This window comes from Gopherus evgoodei, chromosome 6 (assembly GCF_007399415.2).
Source record: "Gopherus evgoodei ecotype Sinaloan lineage chromosome 6, rGopEvg1_v1.p, whole genome shotgun sequence".
Lineage (NCBI taxonomy): Eukaryota > Metazoa > Chordata > Testudines > Testudinidae > Gopherus > Gopherus evgoodei.
In genome coordinates, this window is record NC_044327.1 from 117834202 (window position 1) to 117861086 (window position 26885).

The following is a 26885-nucleotide window of genomic DNA, read 5'->3' on the forward strand; positions in this document are numbered from 1 at the left end:
AGAGGTTAGATAAGGGGCAGGGCTGGGCCATGCCTGGCTGTTTGGGGAGGCACAGCCTCTGCTAACCGTCCCTCCATACAATTTGGAAACCCAATACAGCCCTCAGGCCAAAAAGTTTGCTTTCCCCTGGTCTCGAGTCTATGATGCATTGCACCTGTCTACTCCCTCACCCCTCTGCTGCTCACCTTGTTTATTTTCACAGTGGGGGGGGGGAAGTTGCTTATACTAGTGATGGATGTAGTATAGAAACTTACAGAAAATCATCTAACTCAAATTTAAATGAAGGGGACAGTGAAATATTACTTTGCTGTAATCAATGCAAAGCTTACAAAAGTGTTAGTGCTTAAAGTTGTTAGTTATTAAAAAGAAAAACTATGTACGGATATACATTTCTACCAGTCCATAAAACTAGTGCACCATAGGGCCAATCTAGCAGAAAACAGGGAAGAGACTAACTTATACCCTCACTACATTTTACCCTTGGCTAAGCTGATCTCATGCTGACATCTTATGAATCGTGGCTCTTTCACTTTCTGCAAGCTGACTTTCCTGATGTTTAAACCAAATATGCCAAGTGGAGGGCTTCATTCTAGTTACCCAGTGTGTGAGCTTTAAGGATTATTCTTCCAGCCCAAGTTTACAAGGCAGTAGAATCTCATCAGGAAACACTTGCAGAGGAGCTGAAGATGTGCCTTACATACAGAACAAATGGTATTCTGCTGCTGCTCAGGCTTGCTTTGGGATTGTTGGGTAGCTGACAGTCTCCACTCTCTGCTCATCCTGTTAAACCCTCTAACAGCTAACTAAGGTAGCAGAGTCCTCAGAAGTGTTACAGTAGCATATTCCTGCTGGCATAGTAAAACCACCTTAGAGGTTGGCAGGAGATGCTCTCCCACTGACAGTGCTGTCTACAGCAGCTTTTAGGTCAGCTTAGCTTATTCACACCCTTGAGCAACAGAATTATGTCAACATAACCTGTAATGCAGGCAAGCCCTCAGGAACAGAGGAGGACTCTGCTGCAGTGTAACCTTCAATGTTTAATGCCAAGATGCAGACAAGCTCATTTCCCACACTAGTTACCCTGTGAAACAGCTGTTAATGGGAATGGTTGTTGTAGAGTTCAAAAAATTACCCCCAGTTGTGGAAAGCAGCAACATTGGCAGTCGTTAGCCATACACCATTTTTTCTTGCTCTGGCTACATCTTACATCATATAAACGGAGTTGTCCATGTACATGCTCTCCTTACTTCAGTATTTATAGTCTCTATGGATCTGATGGAGGAAAAAATACACTGTATGTAGCTAGGAGCGGAATGCCCCATAATCATTTTTGGAAAAACTACAACCCTGCTTTAGTCATCTGTCTTAAAATGAATCTAGACTTCAACAAGCTCTTGGTCCTGCATGACTTAATGGACTTTGTATTAATGCAGCCTGTCACTTCAGGATTAGCCCACTGTAAGGTACAAATGACATTTACCTTTAGCTAGTCTGGCAGTTAAGTCAGATATATCATGCTGTGCGTGACTCAACAGGCGTAGGTTAGAAAAAAAAAAAAAAGATACTTGACTCTTTTGACTAATTACTAGACAATTGCAGAGTGCTAGCCTTGTGAGCCATATCACAGCAATTGCTCTGCCCAATGCAGTCAGTCAATCAGGTACGATTCAGTCTCATCAAGCCCATCTCTTTCATTTCTTCCAAAAGTGAGATTGCAATTTCCTCAGTTAAGTGTGTACCTCTGCACCTGCTAAACAGATGTATTTGCAGGCGGCTTCAAGCAGCATCCTCTGCATATCTATCCCTATAATTATTGGGCCAAATTCTGAAGGAGTTTCCAGCCCCTTGGAGGACTCCGTATTTGGCTCTGTCATTTCGCAAGCTGCTACTCCATTCAAAGAGGAGATTTTGCTGGAAATTTGAACAGGCTTGGCAATCCAATCTACCCTCTCTGCAGAGGTAGAACATGGTGTGCTATTCATAGGCATCCTTTCAATGTCACAATGCTGTATAGCAACTAAGTCATTTTCAGTGATCCCCCCCCCATTGCACTGATTTAGAAGAACTTGATCTGGTCTAACTCTTAGAGCCAAATTAGGACCTGCTATATGGAAACTTCTAGTAAAACAAAAAAAGGAATTGTTCTTCTCTCCCCCACCTTGGTCAGGCATTCTAAACCTGGAATTGTTCCGATGAAAAACCAGTAGACAGCTGGGTCATTTCATTGACGGAGGAGCTTTATTTTTCTCCCCTCCCCTCCCCTCAAAAACATACAGCCAATACAACAGATATAAAATGCGTTTTTATTTTGAAAAGAACAGTGCAGAAACTGAATCACAGGATTACATTCCTTGACCATATCATATCATACAAACCCAGACACCAGAGAATCATTTGACAATATATTTTGAAGCCACCAGTAAGTTGGTACAACAAAATAATGTTAACAGTGTTATGCAGGCACCAGTCTATCAAGGGGCATACATAATAAAAATACTATGTTCAAGAGTTTAAAATCACATTCATACCACTAGGTATAACTTTTACGGATCTGTTGCAAAGACAAACATAAAACATGCTTAAGGTAACAAACAGAACATTTAAAAAGGTAACAATAAAACAGGGTTACCATTTGTCAGCTGGTTACCTTTAACAAAATCAAAGAACAATTTAACTTCCATAAATAAAGGTCCAGTAAGATACAATTGGTATCAGAGTATACAGTATGTACATTAAAAGCCCTATTGAGCAATGAGGCTTGACACCTTTAGGGTATGCTTTCTAAAGAATATTTTTAGTTTAAGTTACCATATGAAAAAGCACACAATGACGAGTTACCATCTGTATTTTCCTGAACTAGAGAATATAGACATAAAAGAAAAAAAAATCTAAAAAACAGATCTGTCCAACAGCCAGAGGGATGGTTCTCAGCTGACTGCCTGGTCTCCTGTCCAAAAAAAATGTCCTATCTGCAGTGAAGGGAGGGGTGTAGAGCAGATGGCTTACATGCTATTGATGACAGGAAAGCAGCCATGAAAACAGTTTCTTGTTCAGAATACACCCAAAAAGATACTGCAAGCCTAGTCTTACCTGATTCACATGGACATCTTCGGAGTTACACCAGTGTAAAAATGGGGATTTGAGCAAAATCAGAATGAGGCCTGATCTCTATATAGTGTTCTGTTCTTGGACTAATGAAGCAGTTGCTAATTTCTGTTTCCTGTCAAATTTACCAGGATCCTTCAATCAATCATACAAGTGACTCCATTAAAAGAAAGAATTGTTTAAGTGTCTTAAGACAATTCACAGCTAGGTTTGATTACTATTGGAAATACAATTCTAGCTGGATATTTTGGTTCTATGTCTCTAGAGACTGGATGTTGATCAAGGGATCTATTTGTAAGCCTTACAGTATTAATTGTAGGAGATGAACTCTCCACTTTGAATGAAACAGGTTTTGAAATATTTGCTGTCAAGAAGGTATCAATATCTCTCTACTATATATCTTTTTTAAAGTTAGTCATATGGCCCAGTGTTATCTACAGTCTAAACAAGTGTTTGAAAATCCTTTACATATTCAAAGTGTTAACTAAGATTTAGCCTTCACAAAATATTTGTAAGGCAACCGATTTTACGAAATTGGCAGTATAGCAAATGGCAGCTTCTCTCAACTATATGTTGTAAGATAAGTGATTTAATTGTGGATTTTTGGTACAGCATATCCAACATCGGTCTCATCTATATAGTCATGGAAATATGGGAATAACAATTGGAGAGGCACCTATGACCCACTACAAGAAAAACGGAATATCTATGTTCCTTTTCACTTTTTAAAGAGATACAGTCTTTATTTCAAGCTCCAGAAGAGTGCTTTCTTGCCTTCAACACCTACGGTATCATACACAAGGAATTTTATATATTATTTATGAAGCAAGCTTTAGTTAAAAACATGTTTAGGCTATTAGCAACACAAGTATGTCTTTGGATACCCAACATATTTCCAGAGATCACACTATCTTTTTAAACATAAAAGAGTATGCTCGAAAAAGGAAACATGGGCTTTATACTCCCCAAAAGAAGATAGCATTTGGGACTTACATAAATTGTAAGTTCTCTGCCCTGTGCATTTTAAGGTTTTGTTTGTTTTTCATACTAATTTTGGGGAAATGGTCAGAATTAGAACAAGAGAAATGCCATAGAAAGTTAGACAGAGGGATGTATTTTACAGAAAGAGGGGAGGCTAATGGTAGGTTTCACAATGACGTAAAGCATGTAAATTACAAACATAGATGAGCATTAAGTTCAAATATTTTTTGCTGTCATCTTGAGTGGGAGTTTAATCCTGGAACAATTCAGGATAGGCTGTGCTGCTGCCACACAAACAGGTGAGTGGCTATACTTTTTACATGATATCAGTAGAAATCATATGCTTAAGGCTGCAACCAATTTGAGACAAGTTAATGAAAAAAACACTTAGCATTTTCCCTAGTGGTGATTTAAGTTTTTCAAATCACTGGATGGTAAAAGGAAAAAACAAAAACAAAACAACAACTCTGTTCACAAACTGACAGTTTTAAAAAGTAAGTATTTTCTACACAGTTTCATTTTTAAGGATTATTTGAACTATGGTTATTCTACTGGCAGTTCTATTTCTCTCCATAAAGGTACACCAGCTCCTGATTCAGCAAAGCACTTTGGCATATTCTTAAATGCTTTGCCGAGTTGGAGACCTGGTGAACATTTTATGCCAAGTCTATAATCTAGGGGTATTCTTAGAGACAGACTCAACCTCCATGAAGATGTCGCTATGGAAAAAATGTGAACCCTTAAACTTGGAGATTTAAGTGGTGCACTGGTCCATGTTTGGGCTCCTGTACTGAGGACAATGTCACCCATAGAGGACGCCTTGTAACATGCAGATTCAGTAGGTAACAATGAAGGATTTAAGAAGCTTTTGGGTCACAGAAGTAGCTGAGGCATCATTTTAGAGCAATGTAAACATGTCCAGTGTAAACTCACTGCAGAAATGGTTTATGTTTGAAATGAAGTTTTTGATTCAAGTGCCATCACGCCAGCCTTCCTTTATTCTTCCCCACAGATACATTTGGAACACCCTTAAAATTCAGCCTAGAGGTAGAAAATAAGACTACTTTAGAACAAATAAAGGATGTGGAAATGGAGAACCAAGATAAAAAGGGTAACTTTGGCTATGAGGATTTTCAGCTTTGGGTCGTGGCTGGGAAGGAAGGCTTGTCTAAAATGTTTCCTAAAGGAGTTTTGTGGACTCTCAAAATGGCAGTTTTCATGCAGCAGAGCACCACTAGTTTCAGAAGCTTAAAACAATGACTTCAAGACAAGTGTATTTACCCATCTGCACTGGTATTCTTCTTACCCAGTTCCATCTGTTGAGGTGGAACAATGAAGGTTGCAGAAATAAAGATTTTTATAATATAATAAATACATTCTAAAATAAAATCTTCATACAATGCTGTGGTTGCTTAGTGTAAGCAATGTCACATTTTTACATTCAGCCTTGAGATTAGAAGGACAAAATACTTGTAGATCAGGAAGAAATAATGGACTACCTGGGAGTTCAGAAATGATTTCTGACACTACAGTAGATCAAAAAAAGTTAATTGAGCATGGAAGGAGATGAACAAGAAAACAGATGAAAGACAAATCTGATGACCTCTGATTTGTATAAAGCCTGGAGGCTACCTAGGAAGAGAGATGATGAACTTAAGACAAACCTGATTCAAATCAAGCAATTAAAAAGAAATCAGCATATTCAACCCAGCAACAGAGTCCTTGAAAATCAGAACTACATAGGTTTGGCAGGATTGTCATCTTGGGTGCTGCATGTCATTCCTTGATTAAGTAATTACTATGTTCAGGGTTGGTTCACGCATAGCGCCATGCATAACTGCAAACTCAGAAATGAGCACTGCCTAGAAGAGTGTTACAAAAAGGGTATTAAAGAGGGGAAATTTGGAGGAAGGCACACATTTCTAGGAGAGAAGACAGAAACCAGCAGGACACAGGGATCAATGTGAGAATTCAATTTAAAAATGAAAGGTTAGCAGGAGCAGAAGTTTTATATTGATATTAAATACTTTTGTATACACATGTATAACTGCAGGACTCATTGTTCCAATACCCTTGGGATAGTTAACCAAGCTACAAGCCTTCTGTGTTTGTACATAAAGCAGACATTGAGCTTCTGATCTAACTGCATACCACATAATTTATGCAATAGCAAAGTTGAAATAGCGAGTCTAGATTACTTGAAAATGAGAGCGGTCACTCTTTGCTGGACATGGTACATGAAAGTGAATTCATTTTAGGTCCATGTGGTCCTAGGGGTATTTGAAAGAAGGCTTATGCTCAAATGCAGGGCTCCAAAGATTATCTGTGTAAAAACCGGTTTTGTAGCTGCCAAACACTGTAGCAGTTCAGAATGAAAACCTAGAAGTCTGCACTGGTAAAAACGGTAGTGTCATGGCAAGGAACGGAGTTCTACTTCATCATCGCCTCTGTGTAGAAATAGCACAGTTCAATTAATGTCTCGGCTGCAACGTGGAGGTTGGAGATTAATTGGTGCACAAACAAACAATGAGTCACAACCAGCCATACGTCACTCGGTATTGTCAGCTCATTACATTATCAATTATGGAAAAATTACATAGTGGAATCTGTGTGTAGCGAACCTCCAGTTAGTGAAAATCGAAAAGGCTTCAAACTGCAACTGCAGCCATGCCCCCTCTTTTCTTAGAGGAAGTGATTAAGGAGGATAGGAGCTGGGGCAGTAGGGTAAGACTTCACCACATTAGAGTTTCACTGGATACAGGCACTTTAAGATCTTAAGGACACACTGCTCTCAAGATAAGCATTTTAGGGCAGTTTACAGTAAAAGGATACCAGCATGGGAACTTTCACACTTCCATCTCGTGCTGCAATGGAGACATCTTCACTGACAAAGGCACGATCCCAATGAGAAGCTCAGCATCTCAAGTCACCCATTGAAGTAAATGGGGATTGCACCTGCTCTGTAGTTAGGATCAGGCCCAAAAGGCAGTTACACAAATATAGCAGCCTTCTCTCCACTACAAAGTGACCCTAAAAAACCGTAGTTAGGAGGAACAAGAAGGGTGTGGAGAAATAAAAGCAAGCTGGGGAGACTTAAGAAATAAGCAAGTTATCCAGTTTCTTGAGGAGAAAATGAATCTGGGAGTTCTACAAAATAGTTTGTAGCTGATTATATTTTTTTAAAAAAAAAAACCTCCAAAGTTGAATGTTAGACACTAGCAGTTTTGCAGGGTAAGGGGTAAGGTATAGATTTACTTTCCCTCCCTCCACACAATGTGGATGGGTTGGTAGCCACCAAACCATAAATATCTGAAAATAATTTATAATGGCAGCAAGACAGTGATCAATTTTTTTCATTTATGAGTGCTTTTTGGATGAGCTAATACATTAAGGCAATAGAGACTATACCATAACAACTGCCTACCCTTCAAGCTGTGATTGTTACACATTCAACCGTCAAGCAGTGGAATGTCTTAGAACAGTTACATTTAGCGGGAACACCAGTTCTGAGACAGTCCTTTCCCTTGGGAGTTGTCAGGCAACGGAGTTTAATGGGGAGGACTACAGGGTCTTGCTGTAGAGCAGGTGGCTTTTGCCCTCATGTCATTCAAAGTAATATTTTTTAGAGTGCTGGCCAAAATGGGGAAGCTGTTAACTGGATGCGGAATCACCCCCAATTACAAAGCAGCCTAAGGGGGCGTGAACTCTTCACAGCTTTGCATGCAGTAGTCTCCCTATCTCACTGCTCTGCTAGGCTAGCAACAGCCATTAGAATTCTCTAACAACTTTAGACTCTAAACACCAACATGTCACTTTAGGAAATGTATTCATGCTGAAAGTAAACAAGTGAGCTCTGAACTAGGCTCCTCACCCTGTTTGAATGGGCAAAACCAGATATTGTAAGTTAAGTACTTTCTACATGGTTGAGGATTTTAAAAAGTGATGAGGCAGGAAATTCCAGGTTACAACCATTCCTACCCTTATCACAGACTTTGGAGGACTTAGCGGAACAAAGCTCTGGTATTGTTTAGTATTAAAAGGAAGAGAAACTCCACTAACTCCATTTCCCTCAATTTATTTTTTGGGACTGTGCTTGAAGTTTCAACAGCCTACTTCAACTATTTATATACTTTGCCTAGGCAAGAACTACCAATTATAACAGTGGCTATCTTGCAGCCACTGAAGTTCGTGCTTAACATGTGCTTTTGGGTTACAAAAGGGCAGCAGGTATTTCAGAACTTGCTGCATAGGATGTGTCTTCATTTAGACACCTGCAAACTGATTTTTTTTTCCTCCAATTTGTTTATAGTGGCTATTTGGTTACTCACTCTACAAAAATGGCTACCCTTATCGTCAGACCATCTGCCCTGTCTACATGCCAAATCTTTCAATAAATATCATTGGGAGGGATGGGCAGGAAGTGTGCTGCCCAGTCACCAAAGCAGCTGGTAAACCCTCAATATTTAAAAAAAAAAAGGTATCAAATAAGATAGTTTGTGGACTAGCTATCTGGAAAGCTTAATTGGTTCAAAATCACAGTACTTCAAAAACTAAAACTGAAAACCTCATATCTGATTTAATTTTAAAGAAGAGGAAGTCTACCTCCCTTCCACCATCTCCCCCAACCCAACCAATTTACTTTTGCTCTTTGGTAGAGCTTGTCTGTGAAACATTTTTCCCTGGAGTGATTTTTAAAAATATATGAGTCTGGAAGTACAAGTTCATGGAGTCCTTTGAACATGTTGTTAGGCCCTTACCTATTTAATAGAAATAAACCCTAAATATCTTGTTATACTCTTTACTTTTAAAAAAGAAGCCAGTCGGGGGGGGGGGGGAGGAAGAGAGGAAAAAAAAAACAAAAAACAAAAAACAGACTACAACATGCTGTTGTAGAAGAACTCTCATTCCTTCTCTCAGCCACACTCAGAGACGCTGAGACAATAAATACAAAAAAATTACTCGCATTTTACCTTCCTCCTTTACTTTTTAATGCAACTGGTGATGTCCTCTAATTACCTGCCATACCACCCTGCTTCTATAGGCTCTACACAAAATACAATACATTTTATCTAGTGTTAGATCACATTTAATATGTTGGCATTCCAAATTCCCACTCAGAAGTATTTCACAAGGAGAGTCACTTTCTAGTCTATTTTGTATATGCGAAAATTGTGCTCATTTGAAAGCAAAGTATACTGGCAACATCACAAAATCATGGCAGGTGGTGAGTTCCCAGTCAACAACTGACTAACTTCTTAGAGAGTCAGTAAGTGCTATACAATTTTTGCAACTCTTTTATAGACAGTGACACCATTTTCACAACTCCCCTCGCACGCCCTAGCTGATGCACACAGCCTGTTTTCCGGTGTCAAACACTGAATTTTTCTGACTAGCAAAGAGTGCTTTTGCTTATAGTGAAATTTGCAAGAGACATTCTGCTGGCCTCAAACAGCAAGTGTTGCCATGTAGTAGTAGAATTTGAGTATCTTTTCCTTATCCCCCTCCAAACCCTGCTTGATTATTTACTAGCAACACAAATAGTGTTGCATGTTTCCCTGGTTTTATTAAAAAAAAAAAAAGTTGCCTCCACCCCTTTCTCCTCACACACTAGCTTATTAATCAGTAAGTCACACCATTGCTTGCTTTGTGCAAGTAATACACCACATAACATTCTCTTTACTCATATCTCCACTTTAGCAGATGTATGGTCTCTGATGTAAATACAAAGTAGTATAAAGAAGCAAGATTCAATTAAGACAGAGACCTAACAAAGTACCTCATTTTTAGTTTATCACAATATCCAATTTAATTATCCTTCCCCTCCCGCCCCAAAAATAGTTTTTTCTCCTTCCAAGGAAGGAGGGAACATCTCTTACATTTTCTAGCCTGATTGTATTAAGATAAAGATGAGGGCTCTTTTAGATCTTCCATGGTGCCATATCAGGAACATTAGTTCCAGCACAGAAGCTCTCTGAAAACTCAGTTCTCTAGAGAAGAACAAAAGCCCAAACAAGACAGCTTTGTTTCTGTGCACGGCCAGATTTGAATTTAGTGGTAAATCAGCCATTTTCAGATCAACTATTCGTATTGGTTCTCACAGTTTAGAGATGAAGTCTAGCAGGCACACTTTTTCTCCTCTGGCTTTGCTGAATCTAGCTTCCCCGAGCTTCCTCCATTGGCTGTGTCAGATACTTGTGTCTTGTCAACGCATTGTTCCATGCGCTTCATTATCAAGTCCAGGAGCATTTCCACAGCTTTATCCACATTTTGCCCAGTAGCTGCACTTGTTTCAAAGTATGGTATGCTAATATGCAGGATATGAAAAAAATTAAAAAAGCTCATTAGAGAGAGGCCCCAGAGCAAAACACTCTTGATCCAAACACCCCTGAACAACTTTCTTGGTGAGGGATAGGGAATATTGGAATTCAAATCTCGCTGGCCTTTATTGCATTAAGTGGATGGAACAAAGCCCCAAATCTTTAACACAGAGGGTTGGGGGAATGGGTATTAATATCAAAGTAAGGTTTGCATTTTGAACCAACTGCCAGTTTTAATTAACTTGGAAGTTTGGCTTCAAACCAGAATGGCAGTATTTGCATAAACTACAGCTGAGAGAAACAGGCCCTCACAAAAAGTTTTTTTCTCCCAAGGTTCTGTAAAGAACTGCAGTGCCTACTCAGAGAGATGGAACAGGAAACAGATGTACTGACGATCACTGTTTAGTGAATTCAGGAGCATATCCGCTTAAATTTTTACAGTCACCCTCCCTCAATATTTGGCAACATGGGATTTCCAGGCTTCAGAACTGCAGATCTTGCAGGTACTTCAAATTTGAAGTAAGTATTTCATACTTTTATTCACAGGCAGTCCATTTTATGTCACCACAAGTTTCTGGGTGGAAAGTGAAGACCGTCTGCATCTACAGTAACTCTCAGGGAAAATGGAAAATGCCATATCAGTATAGACCTGTGGTCTATCTCCAATAGAAGCATTTATCAGAGCATCAGGAAAAAGGTGCAACAATTATCTACTAGATAGTTATTGAGAAGGTAACCCATCATGAGATAGGATTAAATTTTTCCTGTGGGGAGCAAGAGGGTTTTAATTTCAATCTGAAGGTTTTGTTTTTGGATTCTGTTTAATATAGCTGTGGACAGTATGATCTTTGCCTTTGATATCCTGTGTCTGAGTTCCACAAGTAGATTCCTGCTTTACAGATTTTAAATTGTTGCCTTTTGATTTTAACGGAACGCATACGGAGAACAGGTAAGTAGGAGTGGCCATGAGGATTTTTAAAATAGACACACCCTGTTATCTAATCTTTTCAAAGAGGAGTTTAGTCTCTTCAGGAAGATGGGAAAACTTCCCTATGATCATTGTTGTCTACCTCACAAATCCCTCTATTTCTTCTGTATCCTTTTTGAGATGAATGACCAGATTTGAACACAGCATTCTGGGGCAGGGGCGGGGGGACGGAACACCATTAGTTTATGTAACAGCAGTATATTTTCAGCATTGTTGCTTTCTTCTCGTCCTCTGTGCATTCAAGTATTTTGCATCAGCTGTCAAACAGCAACAGCAAGGAGAAATTCCCATTGAGTGGTCACCCATTATTACCAGTTCATTTTTGAGTTGTTACAGTCCATTTAGAGTGCAGCAGTATGTATGAGTAGTTCAAATGTGAATGAACTTGCATTTCATAACATGTAATCATCAATTAAACAGTACTGCCCTATTATGGAATATTGGGTTACACTACTCTTCACATTTTGCTATAAAGTATATTATTCATTCTTACTTCATTTTTCTGTCTGAGATCCAGGATTGTCACAAGCAACAAACTGTCACTGACAACTTAGTTTCTTTAATAATCTCTTTTGAAGGACTTTTTCAAAATACCTTTGTCAAAGCATTGGGGCAACTGGTTCTCCACTGTTTTATAGACAAGCATAGAATCCTTAGAGATGAGACAGGTTTTCCTTTACAGAGGCCAACCGGCATTACACTATTAAGTTCTAGGGGTTTACAGCTCTACTGCTTTTGATCAGAGTTTCAACCAGTTTAGATCAGTATTGCTTATTCACAATCAGGTAAAGTATGAACAATGCTTTTTCAAAAAATCAAGATAGGTACAACATTTGCTACTCCCCAGTCCTTTGAATAAGAGATTATCTATTTATGCAAGCAGCTTAGCCTCCTCATTCTTAAATTCAACCTGGAATTCAGAAGAATGGTCATTTTACTTGTTAGAAAAAGCAACAGAAATAGATGGCAATTTGCTCCAGTGCTGACTTTTGACCCCTCAAATCTTATTGATCTCCCCCAAATACTCTTATGCGAGTTGATGCAGTCCTTTCACTTCTCTGCAGTTTCCTTACTCCTTAATTGACTAAGGACAAGTTTCTTAGGTTTTCTACTTCTCATGTATCTAAACTATGTTTTTTTTGTCTGATTGCTTGTAGTCCCTCAGCTTTCCTAATGTTTTTTTGGCTCAAATTCTCTGAATAGCCACATTAAGCCCTAGTGAATAAGATTGAGTGGGCGGGGGGGAGGAAGGCATGTTTTATCTGTTTAATGAGACACTATTTTCTGAGTTTAGCAGGCAGTTCAAACAATGTAAGAGTTAGTTTTAATGAAATGTTCATACTATGAATCCCCAAAATTCTAACCAAGTTTGCTGTAATTAGAAGAGGGCATTTGTTGTATTAAGCATTGCTCATTTTAAAAAATGAAATAAAAACATGAAAAAAGTACAAGGAGTGATCATGCAAAATATGATGATTCTAAATTGTCCAATAGAAAAGGAGTTGAGGCCATGAGTGTTTTACATTCTCCACTTGTAAGATCTTGTGGACACTAGGTACAATCATGAAGGGTAGAGCATGTTACCCGTCTCCTTAGCCCTGCAGTCCTTCTCACAGAGACTTTTAAGGCACGTGCTTTTGATTTTTTGTCCTAGTTCTCAGGACTAACCTGCTGCATTAGAATGTAGCTCAGAAGTAATTATATTTTGTTTAAGCATCAATGCGCTATAACAAGATTCATCTTTTACAGTATTATCTAACTTGTCAAACTTTGAAACATGTGGACCACTCAATTCAAAGTGTGATAGGGTGGGCAGCACTGTAGAAGATTTTGGACACCAGACTAAATTTCTATAGCATATCAATGTTTGTAAATCTCTAACCAATCTAACTGGTTTCCCAAATTTCAAAACTGTATGGTGGCAATTTAGGTTTTAAAAACATTACACTGATGTAGAAATCAGCTGGAGTAATTTTCCATCACAATTTACTTACCCATATTTATCTGCAAGGTCTCGTGCTTGTCTCTCATTGACTTCCCTCTGATCTGATAAGTCAGCCTTGTTGCCAAGTAATACTATATCAGGATTCTCACAATATGCATTGGCTTGCAGTTGACCTAAAAAAAAAAACAAAACAAAATCAAACCTAGAGTAAAAAAATTATTGAAATGCCACTAAAAAGGCCAAGATTTTTAAAAAAAAAACCACACACACAAAAACCAACAAAAAAAAGGAATCCTTGTACCATATGGACTTTTCATAATACATTGGCTCATTAAAGTAATTTTCTACAGGGGAAAACGGAACAGATGTGATTAGGAATTTATTTCCACTGAACTATTCGCTTCCCCGCTATACAACCTAGAAAAAAAAAAAAAAAAAGAGGAGAATCAAATGCAAAGATGTGTTCTACATACCAGTACTCCAGTCTAAAAATAATAGACATCAGTACATTTTGGTTAGGTTTCTTTTAGTATAAACAGACATTTTCTTATGCAAAGAAACCCATTAGGAGATCACAGAAATAAATGCCAAATGCTTTTCACAAGCAGTTATTTTTAGAAAATTGAGGCCAAACCTTCAGCTAGGATACAACTATGTAGATCCACTGGTTTCAATATTTAAGTAATTTCCTGATGCTTATCTTTTCTTACATCAAAACTTGGGAGTAAGAAAAGATGAGTAGCTGCAGTATATATTAATATGTGGAAGAAATTTAGAGAAGCAGTGTGGCAAAGGAATCACTGAAGCAGATAGAGTCCAATGCGTTAACTTTCCAGTAGCCAAATAGCAGAATGAAGTGGGAGTATGGTTATTGTTATTTCTATTAATAAAGCTGTAGCTTGCTATGAAGGGATTTATTTGTATTCACATATTGCCTTTCACAGTGTTCTACTTGTACACACAGGCCAGAATACTCCCAGCTGGCACGCAGAAGTTAGTTTACTATCAAATAGCAAGTCTGAATTATACACAACCTGAAATTAAGTTTGGTCACCTTTTGCATGCTGGTTTTTTCTCTGCTATAATAGCTTAACCCATACGGGACAGGAATACATGCCCCCCACTATCTTTTAAACACCTTTATTTTAAGTCAGGATGGTACATGCTCTCTAGTAATTTTGTTAGAACCCTCGCTTCAGCTTATCTCACATGTTGCATCTACATCAGATATTTCTGCCTTGCAAAATAAAATAAAAATAACCCCCTCAATTGAAATATGCCTAAAATACACATATTTCTAATTTTGTTTGATAGGTGGTGTTTAAAATCTGATGACATTCCTAACCAAATCTTAGGCACTGGACTGTATTAAAGACCAATAAATATCCTTTATACCAGGGTTTCTCGAACAGGCGTGGCCGCTTGTGTAGGGAAAGCCCCTGACAGGCCGTCTGCAGGTCTGGCCGGTCGTGGCTCCTACTGGCCAATGGGAGCTGCTGGAAGCGGTGGACAGTAAGTCCCTCAGCCCACGCCACTTCCAGCAGCTCCCATTGGCCCAGAGCAGCAATCTGCGGCCAGTGGGAGCCATGATCAGCCAGACCGGTGGAAGGGGCAGGTAAACACACAGGCCCGGCCCACCAGGGGCTTTCCCTACACAAGCAGCGACCCCTGTTTGAGAAACCCCGCTTTATTCAAATAAAAATACGAGTTAAAAAAAGATAGTCAGGACAATGCAACATGTCAGTATTTGGGCCAATACAAAATGTAACAGTCCATAATCAGTACATAAGATCATAATAAGCACATGTATTGTATGAATGATTTTCTTTTACAAGTCCAAAAAATTGACCATCAGAAACCTCTTCACACAACCTCCAACCCATCCCAGAAAAGGCCAGAGGAATAGATGTGCTTTGCCGAATGCTCTGAAGTTTAACAAGTTTATGTAATTTTCCAGAGCTGGGACTTCAGAGCCCACCTACCCAAGCCATAGGTTTATGACCACCTGAAAAATATTGGACCACTCTTTGAGGTTAACAGCACGTAAATGAAAACATGCAATATACAGTAACCAAAAAAACACAAACACAAAAAGCCGCTAGTTATCGGATACATGCAAGCTGTTCGATTTTACTTACTCATCCAGTTTCTGACATTTAAGAAGCTCTGTTGACTGGTGAGATCGAACATTAATAAAAAGCCCATGGCATCTCTGAAAAATGCTGTGGTGAGACTTCGAAATCTGAATGAAGGAACAAATAAGCAGCTCTGTTAACACAGACTGACCTCTAAAATTACTAGGTAATCATTTTTAGTGAATGACTTACTGGAGCAAACAAAAAAAACCACACACAACAAAAAACCCACCATCCATCAAAGGGGAGATACAAAACAAAAAAGAAGCTTTACTGAATCTCTTTTGCAACAGGCAGTTTTAAAAAAAAAATAAAATCCAAACCCAGAGAAGTTGCACAATTTATCAGCCAAATGTTCTCATAATAGTCAAAAGCCTGTGCCCCTCCTTTTGGCTAGGTTTATCGTAGCTATCAGTAGCTACTTATCAAAGTGGGTGTAATTTACCAGAGGATGCTTAGATGTGCGAGAATGTTATGTTGGCCAATGACCACTTTCCTTGTTCAAATTCTCTGTCCTTTGGACTAGCCTAAAAATTAACATGTTGCTTTTTAAAAATCACAAGAATACAGATGCATTGAGTGCATCCCTAATCACTGGGACACAAAAATCAGTTCAACTGATGAACATAAGAGTATTGTTAGGAAACGTTTACTTCATGGATAACCACCACCTTTCATCTATGCCATGTTAGAAGTATCTGGCCATTTAATAATAGTTTAGAATAAGAACAGTTTACTGGGAAGCTCATCTACAGAGGCCCTAATATACCTGTAGTTGACAAGCTGAGCTCAATGAAACTTTGAGTCATCTCTGAATGCACAAAGACCAAACATTTTGCAGGTTTTCCACAAAGCCATGGACCCAGCACTCAAAATATAGCCCCAGTTTGCTGCCATAGGACCACAAGCCAGAGTCTCAAATAAATTAGAAAACCAAAACACATTAAGAAACTTTCATACAGAGCTAGAAAACAGAAAATGGAATTTGGTGCTGTGCCTTAAGCCACCACATAATCTGGCACATGTATCACTAGCAGATGTGGTAGATGGATACCCCAGGGCACATGTACCAAAATTAAAACAAACTATTGCTGCAGAAGAGAGCCACACAGGTGTGAGGTTTCCCCAATGACAAATTAGCTGCATGAGTGCTACCGTAAGCTCTCTTTTGTAGAAGTGATGCCTTTTATACAGTATGGCTAAATGTGGTTGTCAAAGAGACAATGGGACAGATTCAAACCAGAAAAATGGGTGTGTCTTAATAGAGGCCAATTTTAATGTAGCGCCACAGTAAGTGTGTTTGCGATCTACAAAAAGTATGAAGACAAGGTCCCACCTTGAGGAACTTATAAATTTAGACTATGGACACAGGGATAGGTGCTTTAGCTATGACATTTAGCATGCATCCAGTTCCTCATTTGCCAGTCATTTATTTTGAGACCTCTCTCAGGGGAGGTCTAGGGTATAGAGCCTATGTGCTTCAGGAGGGCTTGAAAGGGAAGCATGGAAACATGGTGGTTCAAACCAAAATTAGTCTTTCCAGGTGTGGAAGCCACACAAAGGTGACAAAGGCACAGACAATGCAGTCACACTTGTTTTCCTCAGGTCTGATTTTGTTCTCCTATCCACTGAATTTTGCTGTAAGCAGTTTTCCTTCAGTGCTTTCAAGTTCCTTTTAGAAGCATGAAGACAGCTTGTACTCATGGTTTCCCCTTCTCCATTTAATGAGTTGTTTTAGGCTGTTTCCCACTCTAGTGCCTCAATACTGTTTCCCGTTACATGACTGATTTCCCTCCTTCTCCCCACTTCCTGTCTCTAGGCACAGCCAATATTTAATCAAGAGTAGGCCAAGCCATATACTGTATGCTAACAAACGACCATGAACTTTACTGCTACTCCAGAGTAGCTAGGGGGAAGCTTACAAAAGAAGTGAATACAGTATTTCGGTATGATCACAGCAAAACAGCAACAGTTTAAAAATTATCTTTCAGGAACAAGAAGTGGGATTTTCATTTGTTGTCAAAACCAAAATCTGTGACAGAAGATCTGTGTTTTTTCTGACTCACCTGTCTGAATTCTAGAAAAATTAAATGATTAACTGGATATGTGATGATGAACTCTGTACATTACCTTTCCTGCCCAGCTGTGTCCCAGAGCTGTAGATGGACCTTAAAGGCTTTTCCTGGAGATCCATTTGGTCCTCTGCTATGGTATATCTGACAAATACAGAGTAGAATCAGCGGATTGTATAGTCAATACAAAAGTAGTCTTTTGCTTAAATTTATGAATGTCTTTCCCATTACTAAATTTTTGCCCTTAGCAAATAGTGCTGTACTGAAAAAAAAATTCTTCAAACACAAATGGAGAATAAGTCAGTTTATTAAATATAGCTTATACTTGCTACAGAGATTCACATTCCACTTCAAAGGGCCTCTTAAAAAACAATATTTCAAAACCAGAAAACCAATACTGTCTTCTGAAGATGATTGGGTATACTTAATACCATCATTTAGACCCTGATGCTGCTCATCTCAGTATACAAATGTGCTGAAATCACCTCCTAGATTTAATTTCTTTAACATGACCTGCTGTGCATTAAAGATCTGTTTTTTGTAAATGTTCGATTCTGGCTATGGTTAATGCATCCAAAACACTTTGCAATGCCATGCAAGCACTTTACATACCCTAGTGAGTTTAGGCACTTCCTTTTGAGTTAGGCAAGTATTAACATCCAAGGTTAGAGAGCAAGTCAGTTGTAGAACTAGGAACAGAGCCCAGATTTCCGATCCTATGCTTTATTATGATTGCTATTGTGCTTCAGGCAAGCAAAGAGCATTCTTATCTGAAGGCAGAACTTTTTTTCCTAGATTGTGCAATTAAAAACAATATCCATTTTTGTCAAGGTCTGTGGATATGCACAATAGTTGTGTTCTATTAAAACAGAGGTAATGAATGTTAGTACACATGAAAGGAATCAGGTTGACAGCATGGAAGATTGTTATCTTCCACTTAACATTAAGGAACAAATACACCACAGTACAAGCTAGCCCACTCTCTTCTACAAGTGTAGAACTGTAGCCTGAAAGGGCCACCTATATAGGAGGCATGAAGATTGTCTCACTTTAGTAATGTGGCTGTACATTGAACTAAGAAGTCAATAGTTGGTGCTATAGAGACCTTAGGAGGCAGTATTTAGTTGAGGGGTCGGCAACTTTTGACCCATGGCCCACCAGCGAAATCTGCCGGCGGGGCATAATACATTTGGTTTACATTGACCATCTGCAGGCGCAGCCCCCCGCAGCTCCCAGTGGCCGCAGTTCATCATTCCTGGCCAATGGGAGCTGCAGGAAGTAGCATGGACCACAGGGACATGCTGGCTGCCACTTCCCCGCAGCTCCCAGTGGCCACAGTTCACTGTTCCCTGCCAATGGGAGCTGCGGGGAACTGCGCCTACGGACGACCAATGTAAACAAAATGTCTCGTGGCCTGTCGGCGATCACCCTCACGGGCTGCATGCCAAAGGTTGCCAACCCCAGATCTAGGTGACTGAGCATTGGGCAGGAGTATGAAGATATGGGTTCTACTTCCAGTTCTACTATTTACCTGGCATGTGATCTTAAACTAGACACTTTCACTGTGCTCTTTCCCCTTCTATTTTTCCTGTCACCTTCTCTCTTTAGGCTGCAAACTAAATTTGTGGCAGAGGCTGTCTCTGTAGTGTGTACATCAGCTAGCTAGCACAGGAGGCCCCACTGGAGGCCTTTGGTACTAATGTAATGTAATGTAAATACATAATACCCCACTAGGATACCAGGTAGCCATCTGAGGGCAACAGCTTCTCGCTCACCTCACTTCTAATTTTGACTGGATTCAAGCTAGAAACTAAAGCAGAAAAGGCATTCTCAACACACCTTAAACCTTTCAGTACGGTATACATTTACATAAAGCACATTCTCAACACTATTGGAAACTGGAAGAAGTGAAGACATTGACGACTTGAGAAACTTACCACACGTTTTTCCCGAAAGTCTATTCCTACTGTTGTGATGAATTTTGGATTGAATTTGTTGTCCGTGTATCTGTAAAGGAATGTCGTCTTCCCAACCCCAGAATCCCCCAGGGCTAGGAGTTTGATCAGATAGTCATAGTCCCCATCAGTCATAGTGCTGATCTTTATGAACCTGCAGAGAGAGGAAGAACAGGTTTTTAAAAAATGGTGATAAAACATAAGAACAGCCAGACTGAGTCTGACCAATGGTCCAACTACCCTAGTATCTTGTTTCTGGCAGTGGCCAAATGCCAGATACTTCAGAGAGAATGAACAGAACTGGGCAATTTTGAGTGATCCATCCTCTGTTGTCCAGTCCCAGCTTCTAACAGAGAATCAGGAACTCCCAGAACTTGGGGTTGCATTCCTGACCATCTTGGCTAATAGCCACTGATGGACCTATCTTCTATGATAGAGGTGGGCAAACTACAGCCTGCAGGATCCTCCTGTGAGGATCCTGAGCTCCTGCCCCAGGAGGCTAGACCCTGGCCCCTCCCCTGCTGTTCCCTCTCCCCCATAGCCTTAGCTCCCCTGCCATTGGCACAATGCTCCAGGCTGTTGGCTTCAAGCTCCCGGGGCAATACAGCAGCAGAGCCTGGCCTGAGCCGGTGCTCTGTGCTCCGTGGTGGTGTGGATGGCTCCAGCTGGGCAGCGCAGCTACCTATCCTGGTGCACCAAGCCACTAACCACCGATGCTCCAGGCAGTGTGGTAAGGGGACAGGGAGCTGGGTAGGGGAGTTCAGAGTGGTGGTCGGGGCAGGGGTATGGATAGGGGTTGGGAGGTGTCAGAGGGTGGAGAACGGGGGGGGGGTTGAATGTGGGCAGGGGTCCTGGAGGGGCAGTCAGAAAAAGGAGAAGGGGAGGTAGGAGGGGTAGTCAGGGGACAGGGAGAAGAGGTGGGTGGATGGAGCAGAGGTCCCAGGGGCAGGGCAGTTAGGAATAAGAGAAGAAGGAGTTGGATGGGGTTATGAGGAGCAGTCAAGGGACAGGAAGTGTGGAGTGGGGTCGGACAGGGGATGGGGATGGGGATGGGCTATGCCTGGCTGTTTGGGGAGCCACAGCCTCCATACAATTTCCAAAACCTGATGCAGCCCTCAGGCCAAAAAGTTTGCCTGCACCTGCTCTATGAAATTGTCTAAATTCTTTAAAGACAGAAGTATAACTGGGTTCAAACAAATGAATTCTTAGTATACTTAATTTTAAAAACAAAAAAAACTGTTTTTCATTTGACTAAATTAATTAATTAATTGCTATTGTCTGTACTCAAGATTGTCTAAAATGTTTACATAGGAAGAGAGTAGAGGAAGAAAGCCTTTAGTTTTAGGTTTTAGCCTAGGGCTTCTCAAAAACTGAGGTCGCCGCTTCTGTAGGGAAAGCCCCTGGAGGGCCGGGCCAGTGTGTTTACCTGCCCCGTCTGCAGGTCCAGCCGATCACAGATCCCACTGGCCGTGGATTGCTGCTCTGGGCCAATGGGAGCTGCTGGAAGCTGGTGGGTTGAGGGACTTACTGGCCGCTGCTTCCAGCGGCTCCCATTGACCCGGAGCAGCAATCCGCAGCCAGTGGGATCCGTGATCAGCCAGACCTGCAGACGGGGCAGGTAAACACACTGGCCCGGCCTGCCAGGGGCTTTCCCTACAGAAGAGGGAACCTCAGTTTGAGAAACCCTGTTTTAGCCCATATAACATGAGAACTCAAATCCTAGTTTGAAAGTTTTAGAGCATGGCCAATGCTAGTCTAATTTTTAAATTTTATGAGTTGGAGGAGGCTGGGACAGTTTCAATTATACTTTCAAACGCTTCAGTTGAGTCAGAATTTAAGGCCAAAAGGACCACCAGATCATCTAGTCTAACCTCCTTTATGTCACAGGCCACCACTCCCATGCAGCAGCAGCAGCACACTAAACCCAATCAACCAACATTATACCAAATTATTACAGCCCACAAGAGACTAGACCAGCAGTTCTCCTGACCTGCTGTTTGAGCCCAAAGTGGGTCACGATCCCATTTCAATGGGGTCGCTTAGGTTGGCTTTAACTTGCTGGTGCTCACTGCTTCAGCCCTGCGCAGCAAGGCTCAGGCCACAAGGCCCCCTGCCTCAGGCTGAAGCCTTGGGACTTTGGCTGGAGTAGAGGTCAAAGCCAAAGCCATGGGGCTCAGGCTTTGGCCCTACCACCTGGGACAGCAGGGCTCAGGCTTCGGTCCCCTGTGGGATTGAGTAGAAATTTTTGTTGCCAGAAGGGGGTCACAGTGCAGTGAAGTCTGGGAACCCCTGGACTAGATTATGATGTGCCACAGACAGAATAGGAGGTACCTTCTGGTACCCACAGGGTAACACCAAAATTTAGGGATACAAGCTTCTCATCAACCCATTATTTTACTGTAAATTAAAAGGAAAAAAGGGTAATGCAGATGTAGTTGCATGTTCTTTAAATTCCTCTAATCCTATAGACAATAAAAATCCTATTAATTGTTCAACGGATATGCCATCTGTACTCAATCTTCACACTAAAGCAGCTCCCACTTGCTAAGGTTTGCACTGTTTAAAAATCACCAATGCTGCAGGAAAGTCAGGCACAAACTAAGTCTTCTTCACATCACTTAGAATATAACTGGGTAACAGAGGAAAATGGCATCCTTTTCCTCTTGATGATTTGGTATGCAATAGGCCTTCCAGGCTAAAATCAAAACATTCCTCTAGATTGTTGGATTATTCCTACAAATGGCTTTGTAAACCCTTCTGTATTGTACATGTTGTGTGGCCTGTTCTACAGATGCTTCATGGGAGGGTGTGTGAGAAAATTCATCTTAGCTTAAAAACCGGATTTACCTTCTTGTTCCAAAATCCTGGTGGGGGGAGGAAAGTGTTTTCCTTTTCCAAGTACAAGAAAGAAATTTGTATCTTCAAGATCAAAAGGAGACAGTCAACAGGAAAAAGACTCCATCTCAGAGCTCAACTGCTGTACGTGATCAGATGACACGATCAGTGCTAGACTTACGTACATAGGTAGGAGGTGGTCTATTTTGTTATTCCATGATTTAAGATAAATTTCAGTAACCAATTGTCCAAAGGTCACTACTAAATGCAAGAACACATCTAAAGCCAAGTTTACTCTTTGGCATGGTTATATGGACAGAATGTGTCTGTCATGTAGATTTCAAGTGGTGTATACTAGAGATGGGTGAAATTTTTAGCATGAAGCTTTTTAAAAAAAATCTTTAAAAATATATATTTTGGGTAAACGGAAGTATTTCTTGGATTGGTGCTGAATTCACCAAATAGTTTTGGCTAATTAAAAAAAAAAAAAAAGGTTCAAAAATGTCAAAATATTTCATTTCAAAATGACAATTCATTTTGGAATTGGCCAGTATAAAAGCCAAGAAGCACCCTAAAATGACCAAATCAAAATGCAACAAACTGGACACCGTTAAATTAGGCTTGAATAGTCTGCATATTAATTCCCGTTCTGCAGTTTCTTGTTGGAGTCCATTTTTGAAGTTTGTTGTTGTTGAAGAATTGCGATTTTTAGGTCAGTAATTGCGTGTCCAGGGAGGTTGAAGCGTTTAACTGGTTTTTGAACGTTATAATTCTTGACATCCGATTTGTGTCCATGTAGGGACATTGCTGGCACATTTTCCATTCCATGCATCTGATGAAGTGGAAAGTGGTTTTAGCCCACAAAAGCTTATGCCCAAATAAAGTTGTTAGTTTCTAAGGTGCCACAAGTACTCCTCACTCTTTTTGCTGATACACACCAACATGGCTACCACTCTGAAACCTGAATTAACAGAATACAGCACAGACAGGGACTGTTTCATTACATTGTGTGTTTACATATATATTGTTAGATAATGTTTTGTGTTTTTGTTAATCTCTAAGGGTTGAATCTGGGTCAATTGGCCAGAAAAGGTTAAGTGGCTTGCAAGCTATGCGTCCCACTTTATGGAAGATTCATTGCAATTATACAACAGTGGTAGCAACAATGATTTGCATGGTCATACTCTAGTCACAGTACCCAAAACAGAAATAGTTCACTCAGCTCGACTCCCTACCTTCCCCGCTTCTCCCTCTACGTTCCCCCGCCAAAAAGAACAAAAATTATTAAACAGTATTTATTAAACTAAAACCTTATTACTGGTTGGGAATGGCATGAGGAAGGTCATATGTTCAGGTAGTTACTTGCTTAGGGAGCGTGTATATACATATGGTAAGTTATTCAGGTATTGAAGGTAGGTAAGAATTCTACATAGACTCCAAATAGGTAACGTTAACACAAAACCAACTATTGTTTATAATATAAATGCTCACAATTTAATGTATTTCTGTGTCTAAAGAGAACAATGGACTAGATCTATGGAAGCTGCATCATCATACACCTCTGCTACAAATATTTAAATCATTAATTTATAGGAGGATAGTACAGTCATGTAAGAGTGAGAACCATTGAACAAGATCTGCCAGGCCTGTTCGGCTTGCACCAAGCATATGCTCTTAGAACTAAGGAGCTGCAATAGTGACACTTCTGAGGGACTTCCTTTGCCCCACACAATAGCTGTCTAATCTCATTACTTACAAAGCAGGGCCTTTGCAGGTTGGCAGAATTTATTTGGGAAACCTAAATACAGCTTCAGCAGAGAGGAAAGGATGGTTGCGAAGCCTCATCCTTGTGTGACAAAGCATATCTTATTTCACATTTCTCTGTCAGCCACTATTTGCTGGGCACACTCCCAACCAACAGAAGCATTATTCTCCAGACTAGGACAGGAACTACAGTATGCCAGGAATCATTATCATGGAAGTAGTACAAGAAATCTCCAAAGTGCTATGTGTACTAGCTTTGTACAGCTTTAGTTATAGAATTTGAGGTCAACATTAAAAATATTCATAGGGGCTGACTGATTATCCTCTTCTTTTCATTGAAATCATGCCCAGAAGGGACCATTGTGATTGAGTCCGACTTTCTGTATAACAGGTCATAGAAATTTTCCCCCTGAATAATTCCTAGATCATCTCTTTCCAAAAAAGATGGAATCTTGTTTTAAGAAATTGCCAGTGATGGAGGACCCACCCTGATCCTCGGTAAATTGTTCCTAAGGTTAATTACTTATCTGCCCTTGGATGAAACTGCTCTTTTGCTTTCTTTGCAGTAATTTGAGTTGCTGGATCTGGTTGCCCAGAACTAGGAGGTACATTAGTTACTTCATCATACTTCTCCCTGTCACTTATTTATTCAGTTACTCTCTCCTCTTATGCTGATGGCAACCTCAATACCAGAAACTCCCTCCCCACCCCCACCATCCCCCCAAGCAATAAGGAAAGATGTAGCACTCGGTGGCATTGGTTCCTGCCTAAGCAGTTCAGGTCTACACTACAAGGTCTAGCATCATTCTGTACTGATGAATAATCACAGCAGGGTCTGGGCAGCAGGACACAGTGTGGTGAAAGCATGAGGGTGGTAGGCAAAGATCAAGTGCCATTTATTAGTAGCCATGGCTCTTACTGGTTTGGGGAAAGATGATCACAGTTCTTAACAGTAGTTCTGACCAATTGGAGTCCCAGCTAGCCCTCTGTTGTGGTTAATTTGAAGGATGCAAGCCCAGAGAGTCCTGCAACCAGACAGTGAACTCTTAATTGGTCAATACTACACTAACGTATGTGCCTGATGGTTAAGAAACTGCAGTTTTGCAAGATGGTGAACATGTTCACCATCTGTTCTTTCAAAGAAGCACTTATGAAAATTAGACATTGGCTATTGTCCCAAATCTGACAACTTAAAAAAAACAAAAAACCAAATCTTCAGATTAGCATCAACTTCAAAATTTGAGGCACCATAGTTTATCAGTGAAAACAAGGGTGAATTGAGATTCAGTGGACCTGGATTGCATTCCAAGTTCTGCTAAGGACTGGTTGCATTATCTTGGGTATTTAAAGCAGCAGGGGAACTATCCGTAACAATGTTTCTCATCTCAAAGGTAATGATGCCCAGGGGTCTCAAAAGACAAATGGGGGGGGGGTCACAAGGCATAGAAAATTCTATTGCAATCTAAAGCAAAGGAAATCTTGTTCCTCATTCCCTGTGGTCTGCTCCATCAATCTCTCTAACATGCACAAATTATATGGGGCTATTGTTATCAGATGTGTTTTATTCTTACTTTTATAGTAAATGCAATGTGGGTTTTTTTATTTTTTACTTTGAATCAGGTTGGCAATCCCTTGAGAAGCTGATAAATAAAATAGGGCTAACTATATGTACATACCTACTTTTGCAAAATGCTTTGAGATCATGAGATGAAAGACTATGTATGTGCAAGCCATTTTACGCTGCCACTCAATCTTCATACTCTTCATAAGTAAAAGCTTTTGCTTCCTTATAAATGGAGTTTAGTGAATCCTTAGCATAGAAGAGGTTCAATTCTATTCAAACTCTTGTATTGTGTGCATCATCAAGGCACCTGAGCTGGATTCTCTGGGTCGAATTCTGTGCTCAGATACTCCTATTTGCACCAACGTAATTCCAGTAGTTTCGATAAGAACAGAATCTATCACCCTTGGCACATGAATAAGGAAGTGCCAGCTTGCTTTAACTAATGAATTTTGACCAACCTGAAATTCAATTTGTTTTCATTTGTTATCTGTATGGCTGTGAGAGCTTCCCGAATACAATACAGTTTCACCTACATATGTGCTCTTTGACAAATACGAAGCAGCCCAGCAACTGCAAGAGGCTATTTGGCATCGTCTGACTTTGGAAAGATCAAAAGAAATTTTAAAAGTCTAGCAGCGTCAGCTTTTGTGAGTCTATTCAAAAGAGACACCAAGCTGTCTGTGTTCTGTACACTGCAGAGAGAGGACAGAAAATTCACTGGATCATTCTAGTTCTTGCCAGAGTACAACAAGCCAATTGCATGACAAGAGATTCCACACATAGCGTTTCTCTCATCCAGCACACATTCAAAATATGGAGCAGAATTACATTGCCTGAAGTACTGTTCTTTACAACCATAATCTCATGTGATCTATTAGATAAAGCAAAGAAAGGCAACTTGGGAGTGGCCATTATTTGTTGACAAACTCAAGTAGAGGTTGTGTGTACTCGACACCTATTGTGTACAAACTGTGTATCCTACACCCAGGGCCGGCTCCAGGCACCAGCAGAGGAAGCACATACCTAGGGCAGCACATGGTAACGGGCAGCATTCCATCCATTCTTGGGGCAGCACAATCCGGGCGGCTTTTTTTTTTTGCGCGCGTGTTTCGGCAGTCCAGGCGGCTTTTTTTTTTGTGCTTCAGGCAGCAAAAATGGTAGAGCCAGTCCTGACTACACTTGCTGTGGTGCTCTGTCCTCCACTATTCTGAGCCACTTATTAGA

General features: G+C 40.3%; 1 protein-coding gene across 6 annotated transcripts in view; it reads right to left on the reverse strand.

The window, feature by feature from the left end:
• Positions 1–2303: 2303 nt before the first annotated feature.
• Positions 2304–26885, reverse strand: part of RAB27B (RAB27B, member RAS oncogene family) — a 202750-nt gene continuing 178168 nt past the window's right edge. For 3 of the 6 annotated variants that reach the window (XM_030567377.1, XM_030567378.1, XM_030567379.1), the window contains 5 exons: positions 19481–19652; positions 17602–17687; positions 15475–15578; positions 13386–13509; positions 7274–10390 (listed from right to left, as the gene is read on the reverse strand). In XM_030567377.1, coding sequence (XP_030423237.1) covers positions 10201–10390; positions 13386–13509; positions 15475–15578; positions 17602–17687; positions 19481–19633 — 657 coding nt within the window. In that variant the 5' untranslated portion in view covers positions 19634–19652 and the 3' untranslated portion in view covers positions 7274–10200. Of the gene's footprint in view, positions 6534–7273; positions 10391–13385; positions 13510–15474; positions 15579–17601; positions 17688–19480; positions 19653–26885 lie in introns of those variants that run through there. The other 3 variants (XM_030567380.1, XM_030567381.1, XM_030567382.1) reach the window with 3 other exon arrangements.